This window comes from Meleagris gallopavo, chromosome 1 (assembly GCF_905368555.1).
Source record: "Meleagris gallopavo chromosome 1, MGAL_WU_HG_1.1, whole genome shotgun sequence".
In the NCBI taxonomy this organism is placed as follows: domain Eukaryota; kingdom Metazoa; phylum Chordata; class Aves; order Galliformes; family Phasianidae; genus Meleagris; species Meleagris gallopavo.
The window spans coordinates 176,757,355-176,776,235 of record NC_139404.1 but is presented as its reverse complement, the minus strand read 5'-3'; the positions used below and the strand labels follow the sequence as shown (position 1 = coordinate 176,776,235).

The window sequence follows — 18,881 nt, the reverse complement described above, 5'->3', positions numbered from 1 at the left end:
ATGGAATTAAGAAATGAACGTGGAATTTTGAGAGGTTGAATGATAAATCTGTACTTCCATTACAGACTGTACTCTGTTCAGATGCTTTTTTTTACATTGTGTTTAGATGTGTATTTGAGAATGAGAAGGGTGTGGGTAGCAAGTCACATATTCTAGTTTGATTTGGGGAGGAGGAACAGTTTGCAGAACATTGGAATCTTCATAAGTAGTGGTGGATATTGCATATTATTGTCCAGATCCTTAAGAGAAGCTTTTAAAATTCAGAAACACACTTTGTTTTGGTGCATTCAGTTCTGACAGGAGGCTTTATTCAAACAAGTTCTTAATATTTTTTTCTTGGTGCTGGGAAACTGTAACAGGCTGTGCGAAGCTTAACTCTAGTGCTTATGTACATCTTGTTTGGACTGGTGATTAAATGTAATTAATCACTGGTAGATTTCAAATGCTCATGGAGCATGAGAGTTTGGGGCTGTTTTTAAGGAAACTAATTTTGAATTAGGAGCTTTGTTATTATGTTGTTGTAGGTGCCAAAGTTGCTCAGGGTACAGCAGTTAGAATTTCAAAGTAACTAGTTGTCTAGTGAGGTTCATTTAAGCTTCCATTTTCATTAAGGTTTTTGAACTGAATGTATTCAAGGAATTCTGTTTTTGAAAAGGAATTTAGATTTTGGAAAATGTCACTGAAAACTCATTGGGCCATGATGGGTAAACTATAGATTTCTTTATTCAGTAGTAACAGTATTTTCTTGGAAATTTTTGATTCAGATCTGGCTGTTAAGGAAGGAGAGAATATGGGAGAGTTGCTGTACTGAAATAAACACTGGAGTCAATAATGTAGGAAAAGTTGATGTCATTTGATTACAGCGTTGTGCTATACAACTTGTTACTGTGTGTCACATAAGTTTCAGCAAATGTTTTCTTACGTTACTGTAAAATAAATAGGTTTTGCTGGTATGAGCTTTGTGTTAAGCAGTTTATATTGTAAATGTCATAAGACTATCACTATGCTTTACTTTTGTAGCAGCAATAAACGAAAACTGGTTTTTATTACTTGTACCTATCTATATACCTCATCCCTATTTTTTGAATAAATATTACACTGATTTGAACAATCGATTTTTATCAACTTATCATGGACAGTTTTTCTTCTTTTCTAAGATGTGCATAATAAAAATTACTGTGGCTATTGGAATAGCCACTGAGCTCAAGTGATCCATTGTTCATGAAGAGTTTCTTTCCTTTACTTTAGACTGCATTGGTGGGAGGCAGGGAAATAAGAGTATTTCCTGCCATGGGGAGTAGGTCTTTCTCTGAAGTGCCTGAATCATGTTTAAAAGCCATGGATGCCTGTAGCTTCCTATGTACTATTTCAGAATCTGCTTTAAAACTGTGAGACAAATGATCTTGAATACTATGTGCTGTTTTCTGCTTTCCTGATAGGAGATGGCTCTTTTCTTGCCTACAGCTGATGAAGTTGCAGAGCTGAAGTTTCTTTTACTATGGAAAATATTGTGCTCTCAAGGGAGAAAAACCTAGATAGTCATAGCCTAACTACCGATCACTGACTATATGCAAGAACAAGATAGTTTCCTGATAGTAAAGTAGCAATTCATGGAAACAGCAAGTCAAGCTGTTTAATTTTAAAAAAGAAAAAAAGAAAAAAAAAAAGAGAGAGAAAATGACATTAAAATCCTTCCTCCTAAAGACACAGTCACTATGATAGTTTAGATAAAGTGATGTCAAGAGAAAATCCGTACTGGAATTTATTAATTATTATTATTATTTTGTAAACCTGAAAACAACTACTACTACTTAATTGTATTGAGCTGAGCTATTGAGCTGAGGTTCTGGCTTTTCACATCTAGGGTGACAAGGACTTAAAGATGCAAAAAAGAAAACAAAAAACAACCTGGAGATGAATGAGATTAGTATCTGGCAAGGGAATGACTATATTGCCTACAAAACTGTGCAAATGCTGAAATACTTTGATGTCTTTGAGTAAGTGCCCCATCATTAAAACAAGAAATGACCCATTTTGAAAATCAGTGTACGTGCAACAAATTGAAAGAGACCTAATACGCTTGCAATGAAGACATTAACCAAAGCAGTTACATACACTGTTCCAGTGGTTCTACTCCAGATAATACTGTAATACTCTGTACCAAGAAAAATAATCACTTTCATTTTCAAGGTAGTTTCAATCTTGTTTATGCCCTCGTTTGTTGGAGCAGGTATGGATCTGACAACCTTGTTCTAAGGAACAAGTGAATTCCATGACTTGGCTTGTGCTACCAGCTACAACTTCTGACTTTGGCTGCATTCTTTAACTGCTTTGCTTACTGGCCTAGTACAGTGCTCTTGCTTCTGGTGTGAAAGGCATTTGATGCTTTGCTAATGTTTCTTTACCTTTTCCTTTCTTTGGTGCTTGCTTTTCTTGTTTCCGTAACTAAAATTCTTGTTAAAATATCATTGGACTTTGTTGCTTTGGGTGCCTCTTAAAAGTAGTGGTCTTCATGTGCTGTCAGGAAAAATAGCTTTGCAGTATCTTTTAACTAGTGAAAATTTTCCTTCAGCACTGAATGAAAGTATACTGGGTTGTCTTGCTTGTTTAGATGAAGGCTTCCTGAATGGGCTTCAAGACTAACCAAGCTGTGCCTCCTTTCAAGCTATCTATTCACTTACAGAAAAACAATAGGAAAAGCCCAACCTAGACAGCTGTGTTTTCTTACTTTGACTCTATTCTTTGCCTAACAATTTGTTCTGTGAAAGTCTCCTTAAAACTTGTTCCATCTGCTTTAAGTGTACAGAGGTTTAGGAGCCTTCAGTGTAGGCTATTACATACATACCTGTTCTGCAACGCAGTATTATTATTAAAGTTCATATTTACTCTCACAGAAGGTACTGATATCTACTAGTTTAAAGTGTATTCAGTGCTTTGCTAAAATGTCTTTTTGCATAGTATTATAGTCAAGTGTTTAGAGTTTTTAACTTGTTCCATGCATCATCTGTAATTTTTCCATATTTCTTGGGTGTTAAGACTGATCTGTACTTCTTTTTTTTTTTTTTGGGGGGGGGGGGGGTTTGGTTGGGTGGTTTTCTGTTTTGGTGGATTTTTTTTTTTTGGTGGTACAAATAGTTATATAATTTGTTTCCTGCAGTTGTCACTGCTCTTTAACCTCTTGTTACAAATGGCTGTGCTTCAGCAAGTACAACTGGTAAAACTAGTAGCTGTGGGAGTTGAGCAGCCCCTAGAAATACTGATTTCTCAGGGTGGTTTTTTTTTTTTTTTTTTTGGTGTTTTTTTTTTCCCCCCCACTTATTTCTGGTCTCTTCAAAGAGACAGTGTTGTGGTTTCAGCCATTTCAGTCAAACTGATTTAATGGTAGACTCTCTTTCTCAGGTTGCGAACTACTTCTGTTTGACTGTAGAATCGTAGAATGGCTTGGGTTGGAGGAAACTTCAAGGATCATCAACTTCCATCCCCCTGTCACAGGCAGGGTTGCCAGTTGCTTGATCAAGTACTAGAATAGATTGCCTAGGGCTCCATCCAACCTGGCCTTAAACACCTCCAGGGACAGGGCATCCACAGCTTTTCTAGGCAGCCTGTTCCAGCACCGCACCACCCCCTCAGTGGAAAAACTTTTCCCAATGTCTAAAGTTAAAGTAATACTTCGTCTGGTATTAAGTAATCTGCTTGATTTATCACTCAACTTAAATAATCTCAAATCTGATACTGTCTATGCCTCTACAATTGGAAATAACCGGATGGTTTTCTATCTCATCTCCCATAGTTTAGATGGCCATTTCTTGACAAATAAAGACTAATGTCATTTCCACTTCCTTCCTGCTCAGATTTTGTTTTTCTTGTGGGCTTTTTGTTGGATAGTTTTCTGAGGCCACTTGGTTTTTACACCTCCAGTTTCTTGTGTCTCTGATACAAATCGAGTTGCTCTGGAAGGTATCCTATTCTAATACCCTTTATTTTACCATTTCAAATGTCTTTCTTCAAATGCGAAGTCTGTTGCTCTTCAATTAAAAACCAAAACAAAGCACTCTACATAGATATATTGGTAGTAAGTGCTCAGAATATTTCTCCCCTCTCCCGTGTATTGTAAATAAAGTGAAGTAGGAACATCAGAAGTATGTTTTTGAAGAGAAGTACTTCCAACAGAATTTTGAGATGTGCTCTGCAGGGCGGCACAAGAAGCTATTATGGAGAAGAAGCAAGGAGGTGGTGTGTCTAGGTATTGATGTTAGAATGGGAATAGCCACATCAGTGTGCTGCAGCACCTGGGATTGTTGAAGAAGGTTGAGAAAAGGCAAACCACAAAGCTGAAATGAGAAGTTTTCACACAGTAACTTTTTGAAGTGAGGGAAGAAGGGATTTTCAGCTCTGATTTCCCTAAACGTTTGGAGAGTGGAAATGAAATTGACAAAAAGAGAGGGAAGCACCAGCAGTGCCAGAGAAGAGTTACTGCACACGCTGTTCACTTGGTTGTTCATCTTGTTCAGCTGAAACACAAATTGCTTGGTGTTCAAGGGCCACAAAAGCAAGTACTTCAACCTTTGCTCTTCAGGCTTGTGTGAATGCTTTTGAGGTGCTAGTAATCTTGAAGTCTTCAGTTGGAGCAGGGAAGAGTTTACAGCTGTTCTTGTTAGATAGTTTAAGTGTGGCATTACAAAAGACTGAATATATAATATAGTCCTTGTTTCTTTGCTGTTACAGATTCTGCTGACATCTGGTTCTTTTCTTAGATGTGTATGCTGCTTCTGGATCCATCTGGACCATCTTTCTTTTGAATAAATCTGAAGCAGTTTAGCTGCTGCTTCCTTGGTTGCCTTACTAATACATATCTGTTACCCTAGAATTCCATGTAGTGAATATCTATACTGTTCTACTTAAATAATTTTTCTCTTCTCCATCCTTTACCATTCTGTTTGAACACAAGTTGACTCTGTTTCTGCACCAGAATATTTTCTAGAAGCTTTCCCTGTTTTTAATCTTATTTCTAATACTTAACTGTTACTTCATAAAGCTACAGTATGTACAGATCTTTCTTATGTGGACCTATGAGATCAATTGTAGAGCACTTCCTCTGTCTCTAAACAAATCTTTGTGCTGCTGTATAGCAGTCTAGCAATCAACTGGTCTTCTAGTGTTCTCAGTCTCCTGGCCCTCACATGGGAGTGATTATGACAAGAACACTCTATTACATTGCAGCTTTTCTTCATCCTTCTGAAGGAATGTAAAGGAGATAATACTGCTCTTAATGGAGAATAATAGCTTGTAGCACAGGTGCCTAGATCTTAGGCACTAATATCCTTTATTGAGATGCTCTTGCAGCTGAAAAGGCCAATAAAGGAGACTTCAATTATTTTTAGTTGTAAACAGAAGTGAGGCTTACTTTTAAAGTGCTGTGAGATTGTAATGTTATTCTGATACTTATTCTTGGGCTTGATGTTTCTTTAAGGGGGACGTATGTGAGAAGAGCTCAAAACCTGAACCTCTCAGTATGATATTAAGGAAGACTACTTCGAAAGGATTATTGCTAATAATGGCAGGAACATAAATTACACACCTCCCAAATGAATTTTATTTCCAGAAATTTGCATTTCTGCTGTAGCAGTATACCTTTATTTCTGGAGTATATCCAGTTACTCTCTTTTTTGTCTCGATAGACTTTTGTAGCTGCCAATTTGAGTGGAATGCTATCCTAGCTGACAGAATGAAGATTTTAAATGTATGCTGAAGTAATGAATCTAAGAATGGGAAACTGTGTGAAATGTTTTTTTCATATTTTTTTTCCTGAAATTACCAACCATGAGATACACATCATGAAATAGACCTGATTTCTATAATGTAGAATAGATCTAGAAGTCTAATAAGTCTGATGTTTACAAACGTGTAATGAAAGTATGAAAATAAGAATGTTTATTTCGGTATTTAAACTTCATGCTTTGTGAGAGGCCAAAAACTAATGAGATTTAACTAAAATCTAGGTGGATGAGTGAGAGAGAGGTGTACTTGGGCATCAGTTTTCCCCTCAGGGTGTCATTACCATTTTCTAGAAATCTTGCCTATTAGCTTATCTTTTTCTGCTTAACAGTCTAATAGATACTATTTTCTTTACTAACTTGGTAACAGTGTTTTTACTTAAATTTTCTTAAGCACGTTTAAGGATGGTAATTTTATATTTTTCATAGGTTACTGTGAAAACTCATAGGCATAGCAAGGAGGTGGAGCTTTTTGAATTTGTGGGAAGTTGTACATGGAAGGCAAATGCTTAGTACTCTATCGTGATGATTGATACCAAGTTCTTTCCATCTTTAAGCTTTGAGACCAATTTGAAATGCATATATTTTACACATTTTTTACCACTGTTGAGGTATGATGGAGAGAGCCAGGTGAAGTCAGTCTCTCTTCTAGAACGAGAGATGACTGCCAAGAAGGCAGCTTTGGAGAAAAAGATTTGGGTATTGTGATGGACAGGCTGTACAGAAGTTAACAGTATGCCTTTACAGTAAAGTCTTTCAACTGTGTCCTGGGCAATACCTGGGCAGCCTGGTCTAGTGGTTGGCAGTCCTGCACGTAGCAAGGGGGGTTGAAACTAGGTGGTTGTTGTGGTCCTTTTCAACCCAGGCCATCCTATGATTCAATACCACAAAATCACAGAATGATTGAAGTTGGAATACACCTCTGGAGATCTGTGTCCATCCCTCTGTTCAGTGCAGGCCACCTAGAGGCAGGTTGCAAGAACCAAAGCATTCGTTTTAAGTATCTCAGGGAATGGAAACTTCACAGCCTCTGTAGACAACTTGTTACTGTATTAGCAAGAGGATGATGAACAAGTCAAGGGAACTTATTTTTCCCCCTTTATCTACAGTTCAGAGACTGATTCTGGAGCAAAGTATTCAGTTTTGGATTCTCCATAATGAAAAATACTGGCATATTAAACAAGGTCCAATGGAAAGCTACCAAGATGTTCTCAAAGGCCAGGGATGACAAGCTTTGAGATATGAGTTCAGGTTTGAAAAGGCTAAAGGGAGGTGAGGGTGATTACATAGAAGTGTAACAGTGCACAGTGGAAGGTTGAGAGATGGCAGACACTATTTTAAAACATAGGGGCGTTTGATTAGATACAAGGAAAAGTGGTGGTTTTTTGTTTGTCATTTGTTTTTAATCTGTGAGGTTGATGAAATACTTCAGAGAGGGTTTTTTTTTTTTGGTTTTTTTTTTTTGAAGAGATTTTGGAATACCTGTCCTTGGAGATGATTAACTTGTCTGAACAAGACCTGAGCAACTAGCTTTGGACTTGCATTGAACAGGGCATTGCAGTTGACCTCTGGAGATCTCTGGAAGTCCTTTCTGTGATTCTGTACTTCTGAAGTAAGGAACAAAGCAGTGATGTTTATAATGAAATCAGGAAGTTTTGAGTTTTGTTTCTTTCCCTCCTTACTCAGTCAATAATGAAGATTTCACTATTCCTTGTTCTCTTACTATCTCTACTAATAGAGTTTTTTTGTCCATGAAATATTAACAATGCTGATACAGCTTTGTTTTTCTTAGTTTTCTTTTCTAAACTTCCTTTTCCTTGTGTATGGCAAAAACTATTCAAGGTCAATTAGAAAGAAAAATATTCCATAGTAAGAGAATGAGAAGGGGTGTATTGATTCACATCAGGAATCGTGACAGCTGCAGGGCATGGAAGTGGGCATTCAGGGAAGAGTGAGAACAGGACAGGTGTGCTGATGATATTTTCTCCTGAGTTTCTGATTTTCAAGAAGAAAGGATGCTGTTTCCTCTTTTTAGTGAATCTTTTGAGTGCTTGTAGGACTCCCAGTAAATACACTCACAGTGTTAGCATCCATGACACTCTTCAGTAAGAAGTGATGACCTTGGTACATGAAGAGCCACCCCCTTTTATTTGTCTTCAGCATCTTTCTGTTGAACGTCAAGTGAATTCTTATCTTAAAAAAGACAACAGTTGATTTGTAATGCCCTTCAATATACTACTCTTGATACTGTACATTTGTCATTATCATTTGTCTTGCTTCTGGGCCAGAAACATGCCTCAGGGATCTTCTTCTATCCTATGTGCTTATGTGATTCTTCTTAGTTTTAGTGAATTGTCTGCTTACTGGAGCTTTGAGAATACTTTTAGAGAAAGGGTTCTCAAATTTTAGTCCTAGAGCATGAAATTATAGCTGCAGATTCTCAGAGGTGAAAGGCAACCTGTTGTGATGAATGTGAGAGTACAAATGTAATGGTATCTGAGAATCATGAGAAGTAAATGGGAAGCCTTTGTGTAGAACTGTTAAAATATATTTTCAGTGCAGCTATATAATGCTGATCAATTAACAGCTTCAGATGCACTTGAATCTCTTTAACAGCATTGATCTATTTGTTTTTTGAATAATTTTAATATTCAAATTTAGAAATTTGGGGAATGCTGTCAATAGTAATAAAAATACGCAAATTTCAGCTTAAACGAGATGATGGCAAGTCTTTGGAAGCAATTGCTTCCAAAGTAAGTATAGTAAGCACTGAGCAGCTTACCATAATTTCTTCTTTAAAATATTTTTATCTTGCCATCTTTTATAGTCTGATTTTTATTTCAGACTAAGAACTTGTGAAAGTTCCACTTAACTCTGTGTTCTTTTTTGGTTATATTCCTGAATGCTGTTTGTTAAGCTGTATCATCATATTTCCACCAGGACTTCTAGATTTGTATTTTGTGTTGTTCTAGAAGTATCATACATGCACATAGGTTTCTGATGGTCATTTTTCACTGAACTTTTTCAAATAAGTGAAGTTCAATGTAAAGTGTGATCACCTGTATTCTCACTGACATAACTTAAAGTATTCTTAACTTCCAGCTTTGTCACTTCAGCATGCTAGAGAAGATAAAAAATGTATTGGGAGAGTAGCTTCAATTCATAGGTCCATGGCTGCATTTTGATCTTGGTACCTGGTATGAATTTTTCCAGTATTGTTGCTGGTGAGGAGGATTATCAGATACTGGCTATATTTCTAAAGACAAAAAATAAAGCAAGATGTGAAGGCAGAATACTGGAGCTGTGTAAAATACTCTCCCATAGGGAGAAGCTTGATATCTGGACACAGACTCCTGTGGAGGAAATCCACAGTAAAGGTTTCATTTTAGTGGCTTGTGCAAATGTTGAAGTTACTGTAGTATCTTGGAATTTTGTTGTTCTCTGCAAGGTGCTACACCCACTCTGTGAAAGAAGTGTCAGTAGAGCGTTTTCTAATATCAATAAGGTGTCTGTTTGTCTGATATGACTCATCATAGTTTAAATTAGGAGTTCTCTGACCAAGGAAGCTGTTTAGATATTTCTTTATGGTGCATGAGATGCATACTTCAATGATAGGTAAATAGTGCAAGTGGCAGGTTAGAATTACTGAGTTTTGTCTTCCTACTTTACCATTGGTATTTCTGCTTGTAGTATTTTTCTTTGCTTTTTATAAAGGATTTGTTCTTTTCTGTGGAGAACTTTTTGAGAGACGCCAGAATTCAATGTATTGTGGGGTGTGAGGAGTTGCAGTTCCTCATTGGTCAGATGAGGAGCACAGCGACTCTGTAGTGTTTATTTTCTGTGTGGCAGACCAGAACTGAAAGACTTTAGAAGCTAGAGAAATTCTCCAGTGAGAGCTTTTATTAAGCAGCCTCTTCAACTTACTTGTACTCAGTGATATTAGGGTGTTTGGGTGAAGAATAGAATGCTTTTTCCCCGGGTTTATCACTATTATTTACGTCATGCCAAACTGCTATTTCTTGTCATACAATCATTGTCCCACCAGCAAGGAGAGAGAAACTGTTGTTTCAAACTCTCTAGCTCATCAGAACTTGTACTCTCCTGTCACAGTTTGCAGTTTGTAGGTGGTGGGTGGTTATTCTATTATTTTATTTTTTCAGACTTCGTGTGTTTGTTTTTTGTTTTTACACGGAAATTTAACCATTTTCCCTCCGGAAGGGAAAGACTCAACTGTAGTGCCATCTGCACTTGAGAAGATGACTGTGAGAGTCAGTTAATATAGGAAGGTTCTGATGGGGGAGAGAACTGCAGAAGTAAATAAGTTTTCCTCTGTGTTTGTTATACTAAAATGTAAAACTAAAAGCCAAACATAGTTTTAACTAATGAATTGTTTTGCTTTGTTTTATGTTTTAGAAATATGGCAAATTAACATCTTGTACTGGCTGCAGAGCTCAGTGCAGGTTTTTTGACATGACTCAGTGCATAGGACCTAATGGATATTTGGAGCCATACTGCTCAACTGCATGCATGAACACACACAAATCAAAATATGCAGAATCACGAAGTAAGTGACAAGGATGATAGATTTTCATCACTGATAAGTGTAGACTGGATTTTTGTTGCTGTTTGAACACTGGGAGTGGGTTTCTTGTTTTAGAATGATTCTATGAAGATGCTCAGTGACTTTAGGTTTTAAATGTAGATTTTATAAAAAAGATGGTGTTATATTTAAGAGAGGGTAGAGGAACCCGTGAAAGATACTTCTCTTTAACCTTGTTGCATGATTTCTGGAACTCTTCAGCAGGTTTAAATCTTAGATAGAAAAAGGTTGAGACACAATGTATTCTGGTCTGCCACAGAATGACAGTGCATCTACCATGCTTGTTAATTAATATTTTCTTGACTTGGAGTCACTCTATTTTATCTCCTCAAGCAGTTGTTGATAAATTTTGTCTTTTGGTGAAGGATGGAAGTAGTTATAATGTGTATAGATATTCTCAAGAAAGATATTCAACCTGGGTGAAAGAAATGGATAAGTAAGTTCAAAACCTGTGTTCTTCAGTACACAAAGGAGACCTAATCTTGGTTCATCAGACTCTTAAGTTCACAATGCTCTACTGAGTTTTGTAGAAGGTGGTACTGCTTCACATTTAGTGCTGAGCTTTAATGGAAGAATTCAGCAAAAAAAAAAAAACTCTCCAAGATTTTTTGTGTTACGTGACTTAGAAGCTGGCTGGAAAACAGAAAATTAGCTTTTGGCATTGAAAAGCTGATCTGTAACCCAGGGTTTCTTGCATTACTATTTTGTATTAATTTTGTTTGTAAATTACGTTTTTCTTTTAGGTATGGAAATTATTTGCCACTTTTGTAAACGAAACTCTTTACCTCAGTATCAAGCCACAATGCCTGATGGAAAACTGTACAACTTTTGCAGTTCCAGTTGTGTAGCTAAATTTCAGGTTAGCTGTTGTGTTAAATATTTTCCTCCCTTAATATTTGTGTACCTGTGTTTGTGTTAAGTATTTGCACATTAAACTAATTTGCTTTTATATACATGTTTATGACTTTTGATTAACATAGATGCTTATGGCTCTTAACAATTTCTTTTGAAATTACTGCTTCATGATAACACTGGCTAATATCCTAAAAGATAATAATGCATTTCTCCTTGATGCTATAAGAGAACACAACCCAGTACCACTGCCCACCTTATTTTTCCCACTCCAACCTCTATTGGAGGTTGTTTTGCTATTGTGCATTGATAATTAACACATTTCATCTCGTTTCTGCTAACTGCAGTCACAAAATGAGATCTCATGTTGAACAATATATATATACTAACAAAGGTGTGTGACATCAGGAATAGTGACTCTCTGAAATGGAAGGTAGGATCTAAGTCATTAGAACTTCCGTGGATGGAACTAGCTGTTTAAATGATGTCCAGAAACCAGAGTGTTGCAAGCCTAATGGTAAGCACACTGTAAGAGGCTGTTGAGCTTTTTCAAAGTGTCCTATGTAAATATGATTTAAAGCATATGTAACAATGCATTGTAATGATTAATGTCTAGGATATCAATGAACAATTCAAAGACACTGTTTTAATCTTCTGTATGTAAAAAAACAGTGTATGGTGTGTGATTGATAATTGTTCAGCTTGTGAAGAGATGGTTACACCCATACAGAGGTTTCCCACTTGTCATTAAATTTTGGAGTTTTCTGTAAACCAATCTCTTAACTGCTTCCTTAACTTCCATCATGGAGCACTGTGCTTATATTCCTAGGATGTAAAGACAAATTAGTTTTACTTGCAAACTCATTCAACCTCTGTTCCATTCTGTGTGGTTTTACAATTGATTGCAGCCCAAAGAGCTCTCAGAATGAAAACTTTGTGTTATTTGAATGAGAAAAATAAAGGTAGTGAATAGCAAATGCAGCCTGGGCCTTCTTAGATCTGCAGAGAGATCAGTGTCTCGCAATAATTTTTAATATAACTGTAGATCTCTATTGTGGGTTCTTGATCTTACTGAGACCTTGGTAATGCTTCTGATGTGGTTTCAGCTCTATGTGTTGTCTCTCTAATATTGTGTCAGTAAGTTCTCAGTAAGACAGGTACAGAAAGATGGTCTATCAGATTCTAACTTTTGATAATTGCCATGTATCCAATGTCTAGAAGAACAAAATGTATTTACCATTAGGTAAGAATTGATCATATGGGAAGAGCTTCTTCTGTTCATTTAGTATTTAGATGTAAAGGGAATTGTATAGCATGTGTGTGCTCATGGCAAGTCTGATACGTAAGTATCAGACACACTAGGGGCTGAATCTAAATTTAGTTTATTCCATTCAGTCATGCTGGAATACTTTCTGCAATGATCTTTTGAAAAAATAACTGATATATGATGATTCTCCATACATTTCATTGTTTACTAATGTGTATAACTTTTGTTTTACATTTCTGGTACTATATTAATCCATTTTTCTTACTGTGCTATTTTTTCCTATAGTCTTCAATGTGTTAGGAGTTCTTCTCAAAGCAAAATAATTGCTATTCAAGGTCTGTACCTCCCTTCTGCAAAGACTTTTAGTCCTTTTGGTTTACGGATGGATTGGAATGTTTAAATTCCTAATTTTGGTTGCAGTGTTTTAGGGTTGGTTATTTTATATATAACCTTATGATTTTAGCTAATTGTTGCTTTAATCTATTAAAATACTTGTAGATTCAGCCAAATTGCTTGTTGTGCAGCTTATATCCATATCTGTGTTTCTTCCATGCAGATAGTTTGCAGTAGCATGCATTCATTCCTGTAATAAAGAGTGTAAAGAAAGGGAAAATAGTCTGATTGATGTGATTGCTGTTAAGGAGTTGGCAGTAGAATAGTGTGACTGTATCTTGTTCTTTTGTGCTCCTATTGGAGGATGGTGTTGGAAAGCAAGGGCAGAACTGCTCCAAAGCTGTATTGTTTTAACTCAGTTTTGCTATCAGTAACTTTACTGGATCAGTTCAACGTCCTGTACTGAACTTGTCTCTTAAGGAAGCATAACACTGCTAACTTACGTCTTGTGAACATGGAGGCTTAGTACAAATGCCTTACAAAAGAAGTATAAATGCCTTGGAAAAAAAACTATCTTGTCAAAACTTAGGAAGTTTTCAGAAGATTCTTGCTAAAACTTTTATTTTTCAGTTAGTGGATATATTTGAAGAATTGTAGAACCAGTATGTGTAAAAGTTAAAAGTACTTTTGTAGCTGGTTGCTTACTCTATTTTCATAGTTGGCCGTGCTCTCTATTACCATCATGGTGATGTCTGCAAGTGTTCTTCCTTGCACTCCTTATATCTCTCTCACTCTTACTCTCTCTCAAAAAAGAATTTGTTGAAGTGGAAGCATGTAGCTGATGCTTGGCATGCATGTTAGGTAAATAATGTTCCACATCTGATCGTGATAAAAATAATTGAGGGTTCCATGCTAAGCTTGGAAGGATCATGTGTGTGAGGGTAAGGAGGATGTTTGGTTCCTTCCCTATTTAACTTCTAGTATCTAATTTTGCTTGTATGTAGTCCTGATGTGTGACATTATGCTTCTGCATAAAAGATTTCTTGTATATATTTGCTTCTCTTTCATGTTAATGAACAGTTTGATTCTTCTAAAGTTTTTTTACTTGAACTAGAGAAAGAAAATGACCGCTGTTAGATTGCCTGCTGTACCTTCTATGTATACACTTACATACGTAAATATTTCCATAGTTTGATTTTGCATTGTTATAAGCAAGAATAACCCTTCTATCACTTACTGCTGGGGTGACTGCAAGGGCAGGCCAGAAGCTGTACTGCTGCACTGGTCTTCTCAGAACGCTCCTGCGCATTGTCTGCCTAGCGTTCAGTTGTGATATGACATCTTACAACAGTTGATGGTGGTTGTATTGAGGCCTGAAAAGGGCTGTACAGTGATTTTTAGTTTTGCTTGGCTCTTCCCATGGCCTTTTTGTTCAGGACAGGCTCAAGAATTTAAGAGTATATTCAGGGATGTACACACATACCTGAATGTGATTTCAAGTATGTATTTGATAAAGCATAACATCAATGAAGTCTTGCTGCTCAGGGGGATCTGTAAAAGATTTTAATGAATTTACTATCTCAGTGATTCTGTATGTGTAATAATGCTTCCAGATAATTCCTAAAGATAGTCTCTGTTCCAAGCATCTTGTAATTTAGGGGGAAGACAAGATGATGAAAATACTACAAGCTTTCCATCTTGACTGGCAACATTGTGCAGAAACAGTCCTTAATTGTAAGCAATATAATAGGAACTTCAAGGAGATGTACTAAATCATGTTGTGATTAGTTCTTGGTTTAGCAATTTTTTTTTTTGCTTTTTTAAGAGCTGCTAATGATGTGAGTTCAGTTCTTCACTGATTTCTGATTTCTTAAAAAAAAAAAAAAAAAAATCGTGTTTATGATTAAAAAACAAGACACAAAACAAACCAGCCCACACTTTGTTTTAGAATCATTAATACTTAATCACTCAGATTTTATCTACATTTATATTATATTTTATATTTATTTATATAAATATGTAAAAAACTTTAAAATATTTAAGACAGTCTAAAACTCCATGATTCTCATATCTTCAGCTTTAGTTTTTAAACTGCCAGTCCCCTGGACTGGTTAGGGCTTGAATTTTCACCACGGTAAACAGTTGGGAAAATAAATGAAAGGAGATAGAGGTGCCACACATCAGAAAATAACAAAAATCCTTATTTTATTTTTTATGCTTTAGCCCTCTAGGTAGGGCTTTGGGGTGCCATATTTAATAGTAACTACAGACATCAAAAATACATTTACTTTTTTTTTTTTTGTAAGCACTTACTGTATTTAATCTTCATTCCTTCCTTTCTCTTCAGTATTCTTGTACAGATTGTCACATCTACTAGTTCTTTAACATTTCCTTCATTCATGAACTGGATATGGTAGGTTTATTTGCTTTGTGATTTCTCTTTGTTTTCAACCAGAACTTACAGGGTTTTGCGTTGCGATTATGTAATCTACGTGGCAGCCTATGTTGAGATTGATGTTTGCTTTGTGAGGAAACCTGCAAGGGCACAAATACACAGGTTGGACCTTGACCTCAAAATGCCTTTGTGACTCCTGCGTTAGTACAGCTCTTAGGCTACATATTTAGAGCAGCAAAAATCTAGGAAACCTCTCTCAGCTGCAGGGAGGTTTGCTGGAGATAGAGGGATAAATCTGGCAATGCTGTGTGTGTACATTAGACTGTTAAAGTTGCTGTGGAACAATGGACTGTTGGGAAACAGATGATGTGTTTTCAGTGTCTGTAAAACTCCTGATACAGAAGTTGCACATCTGTTGTGTGATGCTGGGTAGCACTCAGCAGTATTGGCCTCATTACATGAGAATGTGTCAATAACCACTCTTATTTGTCTTAGCGTAGATGAAGTTTTAGTAACATGGCAGTCTGAAGCGTAGTGTTCTGTTCACAGAAGTCTTTCATGTTTGAAGTGGAGAGGTAGTAACAAATGTGTGTACTGAGATCTTATTTTTTTAATAGATCTATCTTGTTGGGAATGGTATGAGAAAACTTGAGAGAAGATGTGTATAAGAAATTTGTACTCTGGATTTTTCAGGTGTACATGATCACTAAAAACCTTGTCTTGAATGTTCTGTGAGTAATATGCCCATGGTTGGTTGATTTAGGGACGTACAAAAGATTGCGTAGGAAGTATACGCAAGACCTACTGGAAGACTACTAGTGCTATAGAGTTTTCTACCTACTGACTGCTGCAGAAATGCGCGAAGTGAATTATCAAGTTACAAAATTAAATTCTTATTCCTACATATGAAATCTATGATATTTCTCTCAATCTAAAACAATCTAATTGTTTAGGGCCTGGCTATTTGAAGGATTGTGTCTTCCAGCCATGGTCATTGAAGCCAGCTGGAAATATTAGCTAGTTCTGTCATATCTGAATAGATACGGGTTTATCACTAAAGACCTGTTACTTAAAAATTATTTTTTTAAAGTGATATTATTAGGGAAGGTAGTGATTATCTGCTTTGGTCTGGTGTGGATTTGAAAATATTTTTGTAAGTCTTGGTCTGAAATTCTTTGACCAAAATAAGGCAAGCATTTTGTGATTAACAGATGTTCAGTTTGGGGAGGATGTTTTTTTGTTTTGTTTTGTTTGTTTGTTTTTTCTTAAATAACAGACAGTAGAAGCATAAGATAAAAGAAATATGACCTAAAATGCAAGGGTAAAGCAAGGATAAAGGTTCAAGTGTGGAAAACCTAAGATGGCGAGAAAAAGGCACAAGACTAACCTGCTGTGCTTTTGCCTAGAAATGCTCCTGTGTTTATAGATAAACTCACAGATTTTCAAACAGTGTAGGCTTAATCAAATAGTAGATTTTGAAAGTAACTTTAATTTTAGTGATGTATATTTGTATGTTTTTGTTTTTCAGGCTCTCAGCGATCAGTCTTCAACAAATGGTCAGTTTGTGTCTCCTGGTGATATTCAGTTGAAATGCAATTATTGCAAGAGTTCTTTTTGTTCAAAGCCAGAAGTGCTAGAATGGGAGGTAAGGTTTTTTTCTGTCATTTTCAGAATGGTGAAATGTTTACAAAAGTTTAAACCTGTAACTGCGATATGGTTTTTCTAGATAGCTATTTTATAAAGCGTGGAGGCTTTTAATTAATAAAATCTGTGGTTCTGTAGAATGTAATTCAACTTTGATATGGATACATGTTAGCCATATTATTTGTTCATGTAACAAATAAAAACACATCTGTGGAATTTAAAGAGAATATGCCAAGAGTGACTGCTATATTTTTCTGTTTAGCATTTTCATATAAATTAATGACTGCTTGTAGCACTTAAGTATTGCTCATTTTTAGCATTAGAAGCCATGCCCTAACTGTATGCTTTCGTGTTTATTTACACAGCATGTAAAAATTTGCAATTCTACTTAGCAGATCTTAAGATTTTATGTTAACTCTCTTTGCAATGCTTTGCAATTTTGTGTTTAGAATAAAGTGTATCAGTTCTGCAGCAGAGCATGTTCTGATGATTATAAGAAACTGCACTGCATAGTTACATACTGTGAATACTGTCAAGAGGAGAAAACACTGCATGAGACTGTGAATTTCTCTGGCATCAAAAGACCATTTTGTAGTGAAGGTATGTATGTATTTAAGATGCGGGTTTTTTTGGCTTGTATGTCTTCCTGAGGTATTGGTCGTTGTAGTCTTATTGCAGTTGACTTACTGTACCAGTATTTAATGTTAAAGTGTAAGTTACCAGCTCATTCTGTTGTAACTGAGGCTGAATCAGAAACTTTTGTCATTATTATTGTATATATGCCTATTAATTCATCTGAGCTGCTTTTGTGGTCACCTGTTGAGATTTTTCAAGATTTACAGCATGTTTTTTTGTTGTTTTTTTTTTTTTGAAATGTGTGCAGCAGAGCCTATACCCATTCTACCTACACTGAGTAATATGAAGATTTCTGTTTGGTTAACATCTTTTAAATTTAATACAACAATGGAAATTCTTTCTGCGTTAACATTGGAATTATTCCTTAATTAACCTTTCTGTGATGCCTGTTGATGTAGGTTGAGTAGTGTCATTGTAATTTTCCTGAATAATTATTTGGGTTTTCTAAAAGAAAACAAACTATACAAAGAAAAAACTACACAAATTGCATAGATTTTTTTTTTAAAGTTGCATCAAAATACTGCCTTAATAGAAACAGAAAATGGTCTTAACCTTTCCACTTTTGGCAAACTGTCCTTTGATAACTGGTATTTAATCCTGATCTTAGGACTGTAACTACATCTTGAGGATGTAGTAATTTTTTTTTTTCAAGTAAATGGAATGATAACGTTTTCACTGTCATTTAATAAGCTTCCAATTTACTTGTAGAAGAATCCTGTTAGCCTGGAGAGGAGTGGAGTCTGTGGCTGAAGGCATCTTCCTTCCTGTATTTATTATAGCTATGGACTTTGGAATCTTTTGTTTCTGTTGAATGGAGTGTGGTGGTGGCATAGATGTCTTCACCATCACTACATTCTTGTGTTCTGAATTGCAAAGTGATAGCTGGAGAGGAAAAAGGACGAAAGGCCCGGTTTCACACTATATTGCAACACTCAATAACACCTAGCTAGAAATTGTTTCTGTGAATAACAATTCAACAGAATACACTCAAATATGAGAGCAACTTTCTTTGAGCCTGTAAATTACAGAATACACTAGCATAACTGTGGACTCTTTGGAATTCCTAATTTGAAATCCCAGCAACTGTCACAATGAAGTCAGTAAGATTTATAATGCCAAACTGTACAACATTACTACTTCTATAGAGACATTTTTTTATGAGGAGGCTTAGAATGAGTAGGGATTTGTATTTCCTATTGGAAAATTTGGGGAAGGAATGACGCATTCTCTTCTGCATAAATACAGTTACTGGATGCAGGGAGTCAATTGTTGGAAGACTTAGTCTTGGTCCTGAATCTGCATATGGTGGACTACCATCTGGAGAGCAGAGATGATCTTTGAGGGCAAATACATCAAATGTTACCATTAAAACAGAGTTTA

The 18,881-nt window shown here is 36.0% G+C and overlaps 1 protein-coding gene across 15 annotated transcripts in view; it reads left to right on the top strand.

Annotated features, from left to right (window-relative positions):
• The window catches only part of ZMYM2 (zinc finger MYM-type containing 2), a 92,464-nt gene that overhangs the window by 37,938 nt on the left and 35,645 nt on the right, over positions 1 to 18,881 (top strand). For 14 of the 15 annotated variants that reach the window (XR_014881099.1, XM_085216219.1, XM_085216220.1 and 11 more), the window contains 4 exons: positions 10,188 to 10,338; positions 11,118 to 11,233; positions 16,750 to 16,866; positions 17,315 to 17,465. Coding sequence is in view for 14 of the 15 variants with exons in the window: in XM_085216219.1 (XP_085072345.1) it covers positions 10,188 to 10,338; positions 11,118 to 11,233; positions 16,750 to 16,866; positions 17,315 to 17,465 (535 nt within the window). In the remaining variant the exon portion in view is untranslated. The remainder of the gene's footprint in view (positions 1 to 10,187; positions 10,339 to 11,117; positions 11,234 to 16,749; positions 16,867 to 17,314; positions 17,466 to 18,881) is intronic. The other variant, XM_085216214.1, reaches the window with a different exon arrangement.